Source organism: Charadrius vociferus, unplaced genomic scaffold (genome assembly GCF_000708025.1).
Source record: "Charadrius vociferus isolate BGI_N301 unplaced genomic scaffold, ASM70802v2 scaffold198, whole genome shotgun sequence".
Taxonomy (NCBI): domain Eukaryota; kingdom Metazoa; phylum Chordata; class Aves; order Charadriiformes; family Charadriidae; genus Charadrius; species Charadrius vociferus.
In genome coordinates this window covers 2,611,516-2,621,714 of record NW_009649951.1, presented here as the reverse complement: position 1 = coordinate 2,621,714, position 10,199 = coordinate 2,611,516, and the positions used below count along the sequence as shown (strand labels likewise).

Genomic DNA, 10,199 nt, shown 5'->3' with positions numbered 1-10,199 from the left:
GTTCTATGTCTTCCAACACCATTCATCCTGACATTTTCTCACCCCAATATATACTTCATTCAGCCATGGAAGAAGACTCAGTACTGTGCATCCTCTATCTGCCTGGGGAATATAAGAAAGCCGTTCTTCCAAAAACTGTTTGACAGACACAGCATATTGTGAGAGCACATGAAATTACCTGGGATTCCTTTCCTGCTTAGCATACACTTCACCCCTTTTTCTATTTTTCATTACTAAGTTAAAACTTTCCACAATTATCCAAAAGCTGAAAACAAAGATTATTCGCTATAAATTATACACAACTTCTAGACAGAAGTCTTAAAGATTCATCTAGCTCCCTGAAGTGAAAAGTAATGTTTTCATAATAATGTAAGTGTATACAGGTAAAAAAAAAAAAAAAACAAAACCAAAAAAACCACCCCTGTTCTAAACCTGCCACGTTTTCCTACACTCCTCCCAAACACTACTGGAGACAGGACCCTATCATAAGAATTATTTTCAACATTTTTGCTTTTGCAAATAATCTGTAACTATGCATAATATGGGTAAGTAGGGAAAATACTGATACAGTTACTGATATGGACCTGTTATTAATGGAATGCAAGGTTCTTAACCTTGGCTTGGTTTTGCAAACTGCATCAGATTGTGTTGTTTTCTAGTGACTGAAAACTATATAGAATGTAAACTTTAAGTGGTACTTAAGCTGTCTACTGCAATTTTACAATTAATTTAAAAGGTAACTTACACATTGAGTTTTTCCAAGTTCTCTTGGGCATTGTGTTTTTCTCTCTCATATGCATTTTCTACCTCTTTGAACTCTTTCTTGATCATTTCTAAATCAGAGAGAGCTTCTGCTTGGCTGGCTTTTTCCACCTGCAAAGCTCCTTCAAGGTCTCGAATTCTTAACTACCAAGTGATAAGAACGCAATTAAAGCAAGTTAGCAAAAGCTATCACTATCTTTAATGCTGTTCTATGTTCTATTCATTCTATACAGAAGTATATACACAGAAAGCACTGAACACATGTAAAAATGTATGAATACATATGGTTCAAAACAGAGACAAATAGATATGCTGACCAAAATCACCTTTTATTCTCCTTTGGTGGTATCTGGATTTTTCCTTTTTTGGTTATTACTGAAGTTTTCCAGAGGAATTCTATTTTTTAAGTAGATTCATGAAAGTGTGGGATTAACAGTAAAGGCTACACTTCCGCTCAGCACAAAGCACACTTGAAACTTGTTTGCATATACGAACAGGGAAGAAAACCTTACCAGTTATTCACCCATAAAAGATACATCTGTAACTTTAAGGAATGTTACCTTCTCACTTCCTTTGTATGTTGTAAAAGTAGAGAGAGGAAATTAAGAAAACTGAATCTTTCCTTTGTACCAGTTTCTTTGTCACTTTAAAAAAATTTAAGTGCCTGTACATTGAGAAGATCATGAGAATAAGAAAATAACTGACTGAAAAATGTCAGTACTTATTTTTGTTACTCAGAAAATAACAAAAAAAAAGAAAGATACCAAATTTTTTTTTTTTTTGCTTAGTTTTTCGCAAGTCTGGTGTGAATGGCTTGTTAGTAGGTATGAGATGACTAATCAATCACCACCTAGCTTTACCTCGCTTCCTTTTTAAAATAAACCATAATTGCCTTACTGGGTCAAACCCTGTGTGATACAGTTTAATAATACAAAGATTTAATATTCAAGTATATATACTACATTTTTTCATATAATCAACCTTCACTAGTAAACGCAGATATCGTAACTTTGTTTGAAAATGAAATATACTCTGAAATAATTATATTTGGAACTGCAGTTTCAGCATGCTTTAAACTCTCATTCCTAGAGAAGCTGGGTGTATGCACTGTATCTCCAAATGGCCCTAAGTGCCCATTCAAAAGATACAGAGCAGCATATTTAAACAGCAGTACAGTGTTTAACTATTGTGAAACATTTCCTTTCCCCTCACTGTTTAAATGCTAGTGGGAATTCTCAAACTTGCAAATGTGACATTTTACTTTATTATTTATTCTAACAACTTTAATGTTCTTCGAAAAGCAGATATTTTTCTATTCTCTCCTCTTCTATATTAGCTATTACAATTTCGAAACTTGTTGCAAAAAAAACTATACAGTGTTGTCACTGAAGCAAGTAAGTGGTCTTAACATTTCTGGAAGATTTTATCTTTACAACATCAACTGTTTTACTGTAAACTTCTACAAAATATTTAACAAAGTTTACCTGGATGATCTCAGAATTGAATTTGGATTCCAAATGTGCTGCCCTCTCTGCTTCAATGTTTTCTTCCAGTTTCTTTATTCTCACTGTAGCTGCCTAAAAGTATATTTTGAAGAAATTTAAGTCCAGAGAGATGGTAAACATGACACGAAGACTATTCTATTAATTCAGTATCTTAGGAATCCATACACCAGCCGGATGTATCTGAACTACTTATACTTTGGAACTGTAAGAACTCATACCAAGAAATACATATAAAACATTTTTTATATATCTAGAATATTAAATTATTATGTTATATTTACTGAACGAAATTGATGTAGCGTTATGTTATTGCTGCATTTTTTACAATCGAGAAAACTGCAGCTGGAGTCAGGAAGCAGAAAGACCAAATTAAGTATTCTATCTATTCCCTGACTATTTGCTTTTTCACCAAGGCTGTCACCTGAAGCAACATAACCACTCCCTGTATGTTCCAAAATACAACGGGGTATCAACACACTATCAACGATTTCAGTGACGAGACAAATGAAGCACAGAGAAGACACCAAATTCCTCAAAAATATGTTGTCTTTGGCACCTAATTTCTAATTAAGGTGCCCAGAAGTTTTAAAACACAAATGTAGTATTTTTTTATGGCTGTGTTCCTTGACCTGTAACTATTCTGTTACATTTTTGTCTAGCAATTACCAGGATTTCATTATCTCATTTAACAAATACCCTGACTACTTTAGTCAGTTATGACATATCATTACACAGAAGAACACACGTATATGCTTGCGTAGTTTAAGCAAAATGGGATTCTCTGAATTAAACTGTTGCATTGTTCTTACCTGTTCTTACAACATCTAGAAAAGCACAAAAATGCAAATGACTATGCTAAGAATCTACTTGGAAACTTGAATTGCCTACAAGAAGTTGAAGTAGTAACCTGTATTTTTACTAAACTTTTTTTTTTAAGTGATCCAAGCTGAAAAAAAAGTCTTTTGAGTTGCAATAAACAGAGAAGCAATCACCAGATACGTAGATAAAGGCCTGGACACAGAATTTCATCTGGAAAAACACTTTTACCAAAAGCAGTAACTAAAGATCCGCTATAATGGAAATTCACATGCAATTTTAACTACACTGCTTTCTATCAATAAAATCTTTTCACTTCGACTGATAACTGAACTGAAAAGAAAAATACATCTGAAAATGTCTCTTGTCTTCAAGTTAAATCAGGGGGATCAAGAAAACGGAATTAATATTAAAATGTCATTTAACATAAGTACATTTAAGGTTATATAAATACAATTGAAGTAATTCATTTTGGAAAAGTAAAACAAAGTAGCAAATATGTGAGACTGCATCTTGACTCTCAACATTTTAAAGAGTGAGAAACATTAACAGATGTTAAAATAAAAGCTCTTAGCAATAAATTTAAATTTTGTTTGTATAATTACACACACACAAAAGGAAAGACTTTTGAAACGGATGTCCATGGAAGGCCTACTAAAGAGAAAAGCAGCAACAGCACAGAGCTTACCAAACCTACTCCACAGTAAGGTCTGTCAAAAGGCTTAAATTTTGTCTTTTCCCAGGGCTTTTATCTGCTTAACATATTTAATACAAAAAATCCACAAATCCTGCACAAATACAACCACTGTACTTCCCTATTGCTAAGATTATTCTCAAACGTAGCTTGATCTAGACTCTTAACTGAATTATTCCTTCCAAACATCAGCTCCTACTCCCCTTTGCCCTTACGGGAGAATTAGTAAACCACCTCCTGCTTCAGTTTGGAAGGACTCCTTAGCATCCTTCAACAGGTCAACATCTGCCAACAGGATGGTTTTACCCAAGATACGGTTGAAAGGAAACATGAACTCCCAGAAATATAGAAACTTCAGCCCTAAGAAAATCCTGGGACAATGAGGGAAGAGAGGCAGGAGCAAGCAGACACCTGTAAAAAGTGCCAACATATCATTCTCTTGCTGTCTGAAGTAAGAGCAATTCCATTTAAAACCAGACATATCTGCAGATGGTTCATTTGCAGTTGTCACAAGTCACTGAAGAATTAACTTGTAGAATTAGCATGCCTATAAAAAGAGAAGCACTGGGAAAACTAGTGTTTCAGCTACAGAGATTCCTGATGATCTCTGGACTGTGAGAAACAGGTTCCTAATTGCAAGCAGGACAGTGTGTTTAGCTTACTGAACCCTAGGCACTGACCAAAGAAGAGATAGATGTACCCGACAGGAATCCAGTGGAAAGTATTCAAAGAGATTCAAGACAGTGAAATTAAAATAGAAACGAGAAATCAAAATATGTTTGACAGGTTAAGTATCCTCTTCCAGTTCATATCCCCACATAAAGGCATGAGAAAATTGACTTGTTCAAAACTGAGCTTTCTTCACAAGATTAAGAATCTCAACCCTCTATTGCTTTTATAGCTCATCTTCTTCTAGAGTTTGATTCTTTAAAGCTTTGCTTCCTATCAGTAGTTCGTTACAATTTTGATTTTTAAAACCTTGTTTAAATTAGTTCACCAGACCTTCAGAAAACAAAGACCTAGGGAGAGAAATAAAAAGTACTTTCATTCAGGACAAGTCACTGTCAGGGACCTGACAGGAACTGCCACTAATTTCTTGTACTGCTAGAAGCCAGAGATGAAGAGTGAACTATGTTCTCCTCAAAAGTCTCAGAAGATTACTCAGGTAAACCTTAATCTTCGCTGACCAGTATAAGCAGCTGTCTTACCCAGAAGAGATTTAGATGCTTAAAAGAGCTTGCAGAAAAATTACATATGTAAATTGAGGAAGTCATGCAGATGCTGTCTGTGTCTGGTGGAGCAATGAATATTCTTTTTCCTGGGTTCTATGATTTGATCACTGAAGCTTATGGTTCACCATACATCTAGCTAATTTAAACAAAGTCTGATGCCAGCAAATCAGTGGGAAATTAGTGGGAAAACAAAAACTTCATGACAGACATCTAACCAGCCATTAGCACATAAGCCTTGCTAAGCAATACAGAGTTATAAATATAAATTCAGACTTGCTTAGACCACTCTAAGGAAAAGAATCTTGGAATTGCTATTTATCTAAGTGCACATCAGCCATAGAAGTTGCACCTGGATTCCAAGTGAGTCTAAAGTTTTATTTGGGAAGAACACAGCTGCAAAAACACCACTATAGACAATATCTTGCCTATTTTGCTAGTAAAGGTTCAAACAGGTTCTACTGATACTTATACCCACTTCCCTTCACAGTGAGAAACTGCATGCTCTACCAGTAAGAATGATCCATTATGCGCTCTGTGAGGGAACAAAAGAAATGTCAGGGATGAGTCTAACCCGTTACACCATACTGACAATTCCAAAAAGAGAAACGGGATGAAGAGAGGAGTTCCGTGTTCCTGTCTGACAAACAGTCAGTCACCAGTACCAGAGTCATGTTAGCCAGGCAAACCTCTTTGCACCAGACGAAAGGTGAGAATCAGTATCCTGATTGAACCTTATGTGTCCAAAAAACTTTACACAATGCCTGTCTGGAAAGAAGAGGTTGTGTGAAAACAAGCTAGAGAGAAAGGTTGTAAGCCACAGACATCCAGATCACAGTCTCTCAACCGGGATTCAAATGGGAATACTTTCTGGTTTAGCTTAGAAAGCGTCTCGTCAGGTTCAAGTCACAGAGATCGACCTCAAAGATGGATCCAAAAAGTTGGTCCTCCAGTGGTTACAAAGTGTTTGCTTATCCAACATAGAAAAGATTGGTTATTCAACAAGATTCAGTCACTCGTCACTTCCATGCGCACCTAACCAGATATATGAAGGTAGACATCTTAAATAAAATACAACACAGAAACTCATTAAATCTCTGAAGTTTCTAGATATTCAAGCCAAGTCAATTTCAGTCTTAATTTAAAGAACAAAAATATCTGGGATTTGTTTCCATGATAGCACAGACAGAATTGTGACTTTTGAGAAACAGTAAATAAAAGTGACTAAGAAAACTTCAATGCCAGCTTTAGAACTTGTGGGCAACCATGCTATGTTTACGCTAATCCCTTAAAGTCCAGTCACTTTTTCCAGTGCCCTGTTGCATGCCAATGCTAATGTGGTTTCTAGGAGACATTTCCTGCATGCTAAGAGTTTGCAATACAATTTTCCAAACTGGCTTTTGTGACTTCCACTTTTCTTAGCCCCTCACACTTGCTCTAAGTACTGCGGTATTTGTGAATACTGGGGCACTCCATACTGAAAGAGTCATTCAGCATACTACATTTGTGCAACAGCACAGCCATGAAAATGTAACCGCTTGACATTTACATTTACATCAAAATACCCTTTGTCAGATAAGCAACAAAGAAAACAAGAGAAAAAAAGAGAAAAGTACATTTGCAACAGTTACTAAGCTTAGACACAGTAATAGAAGTATTTTTTTCTCTTCTCTTCTCTGCTTCTATTTTCTGCAAGATTTTTCCACTTCGTTTTACTAACAAGTTGTCAGGATACTTACATTTCCCCATGGCTGAGGTCCAATCCCTATGTGAAACACTCAGCCAAAATAAAGTTTTAAGCGAAGAGGACACGCATGTACCTCATATCTGGATCATCGTCCACCCACTCTGTTTGTGTGCTTCCATGTTCAGATTAAGATCTTACTTCTTCCTACTTAAAAGCACTTCCCTATGACTCATAACACAAATCAAGAGGTCAGGTCTAAACACATCATTGGGAGATGTGCTGACTACTTCCACCTAGTGTTAGAAATGCTGATGCTTCTTGATCATGGTAAGGTGGAGCCACCTCCTGTTCAGATAATAAACAACCTTTTAGTAACTATAAAGTTACTTAACTACGAACAACTCTTAACCACTGAAACAAACATTCTTTCAGCCTGATAGAGTGTGGTCAACCCTCACTATAAACATTTCCTGTATATCAAATCTGGAGTAACACATCTCATTGACAAAGGAGACAGAATTGACATGCACAACACCGGTTAAACAACTACACTGGCATGAGGGCTACAAGATAAGCCATAGGCTTCACTTTAGGTTAAAAAAAAAAAAAAAAAGAAAAAACAACTAGGACTGCTAAACTGGCAGAGTTTGGTTGCCTTTAGATAAAGTCCAAGTCCATTCAAACCTGCAACTGAATTGCAGTCTGAACTGCTCTCCCTTTCTAAAGTACCTTGAGGAGAAAATGATGTTCCTTTTCATTCTCATGCTTAGTAGCTGGTAAACTCCTTACCAGTACATGAACTGACACTGTTACTTTATACATGCACATGGGCAAGATTAACATGTGACTGGTTACATACTCCTGGTGAGGGCTACATAAGAGTATTCAAACAACTTCAGTCTCATAGTGAGGTAAGAGTGAACAGTGTTCAAACTGGACTTGAATAATATGATGACACAGGAGATGATAGAGGAAGCTCCTCTCAGAGAGCAAGTCCATTATGTCAGTGAGCTTGCCACTGGAGAAATATGAACTTTGGAGCTACCACAGAGATCCCATTATGAAAACTGCAGTACTTAGAGGATATACAAGACAGTCACAGTAGCTAGAATTCCTAGATGCCAGTTGTGCGCTGTGGAGACACTAGAAAGCAGAGGATTAAGTAGAGGTAAGCCATCAAGAAGTGTGTAGTCATAGGAGACAAAAAGTAGTTTAAAGGTTAACGAGTAGCATTGTTAACTGGCTGAGGAATGAGTCCTCTCTCTCTCGTGCTGCATGGAGCGTTTTCAAGCCTTTCTTATGGGAACTATAACTTACCTAACACTGTAGTTCATGGTGAAATTAATAACAACAAGGAGAAAAACAAAAAGCGGGTCTGTAGGTTTTAGGGGTTTGCTTTGGTTTTAGCCAGGACCTAAATTTTCTGTTTCACTCGCGTAGGTTCAGTAAGAAATTTAATACACCCACAGCCTTAAACTATTGCCATGTACATATACCTTCTGGAAATATAGAGACGGACCATCACTCAAGTCTTCTTTGTAGTCATCTCCCCATCACAGCAGCATTACCAAGCCAATACAAGACGACAGATTTAGCAGGACATGAAAAGGTCAATATACTTACAAGCAGGGGAGCAGGAAAGGCAACGGGAAAGCTAAGGGAATGGTCTTTAAATGGTAACTCAAAGTCTCAGAAATATGGCAACATACTCAGCCTCAGAAATTAAAAGGACCGAGTTATGGGACATTTTTTAGGCCTCATGAGAAAGGCTTAAAAACTTTGAGAGACCTTGAGCTCCAGCTTACTAAGAGTTGGCAGCCTCAAACACATAAACCAAACAATAGAAAATCACTACATTTCTGTGAACAAGACAAAGAGTTTGAAATTTATGAACTAATAATTCTGTTTCTCATGGTAAAATCCACATTCCCCTTTCCTCCACTGTTTGTCAAACAGCTTTCCCACCCAGCTTTTTGGCAGCTAGACACATCACAAGAAATGCTGGTTTTATATACAAATCGCTCTATATTTCCCAAGAAATCATCCTTCCAGAGCAATGGAGCTAAAGACTAAAATAAAAGACACTCGTTCCCATACACTGATTATCATAAATTGTAGTATCTTGGTAAGTTCAATACAAATACATCAAGAATTCGTTTGACTACTGGATCTTGGTCTAAAAAGGTAGAATAAGGTTAGATAAGGTTCCCAAACTAAATTTTTCTGGTACAGTATGTGTTCTGCTTCAGAAGGACTCCATATCCATGCAATGGTACACCACATTGGTATCAGTGCAGACTGGAAAGCTAATAGGTTAGACACTGTACCAACAGCTATCTTTCAACTGAAGAGTCCACAGAAGCTTGCTGTTATCCTTTCTCTTAATTTCTTATTCCAGAAACCAGACATGTCCTCTTTTAGACCATGTTCAGAGTAACAATTGACGGACAAAACTGTACTAACGTTAAAAAAAAAGAGGGGGCGGGAGACACACAGACTTTCTTCACCTTCTTTTCTTTATGATATAGTCTATTAGATATAATTCTTCATAAGAGTGCCATTGTACAAAAAGAAAAAGATTCTAAATTTACCATTTCCCTTCATTACTGAAACACAAATATTTTCCCATGGACTTCTCCCTTACGTCCAGCAGAGGGTAGTAAAGGTACAGCTTTGTGAAAAAGTTAATCCTCATTGCATATCAAGAAGCAGTGTATAACAAAAGACTGTAAGATTCCCTTTTGATTAGAATTACACTACTCTTCACACAAATCACCTTAAGAAGTTCGCTGCCATCATCAAGAACTTAAGTACACATTTTCTAACCAAATGCCCATTAACACAAAGGTACTCCGCATGGGAATTTAAATGAGACATGTCTCCTATGTCCATCTTCCCACAAAAAACAAATTTCAACCTATAAGCCAAAAATTCCACGAAGAGAGATAAAGAAATATAGGACTACTTCATGAAAAAAATGTAGCCTGTTCTGTCTGAGGTGCGCTTCTTTAAGGCTTCTGTATCTGAATGGAAATCCCTCTCAAATACTGACATCATAGGCAAAAATAAGAGTTGTATTTAACCACAGTTGGAAGTACAGGACTGGTTATCAGAAATTTATCCATATTTCTAACATGGGTAATACTTATTCCCATTTAAATTAAAGGAGCTTTAAATTGACAGCTTGAAGACCACAGAACCATGTGAGAGTAATACCAGATGGGCAGAAACACCAGAATACTTTGGCACATCTGCAGATTAAATGAAAACTACTGCCTAGGCTTTAGCATCCTTCTTTAATGCCTCTTCCACAATGTATGGGAAGAATATGGCAACTAATAATGTGATTTACAGAAGCTAGCATGCTAGTGAGGCAGCCGTTAAAGGAGAGAGGAGGAAATTCTACTGACAGCAATGTGTTTAAATCTCAAAAATCTCCAGGCTTCACAGAAGTACTTATTTCTACTTGGGAATGCAGCATGCCCTTTTAAAGGTGAACAGTCCTT

General features: G+C 36.7%; 1 protein-coding gene across 1 annotated transcript in view; it reads right to left on the bottom strand.

The window, feature by feature from the left end:
- The window catches only part of CCDC171 (coiled-coil domain containing 171), a 163,198-nt gene that overhangs the window by 136,740 nt on the left and 16,259 nt on the right, over positions 1–10,199 (bottom strand). The window contains exons 6-7 of the mRNA XM_009891512.1: positions 2,247–2,339; positions 746–906 (exon numbers count right to left, since the gene is read on the bottom strand). Of these exons, the coding sequence (XP_009889814.1) occupies positions 746–906; positions 2,247–2,339 (254 nt within the window). The remainder of the gene's footprint in view (positions 1–745; positions 907–2,246; positions 2,340–10,199) is intronic.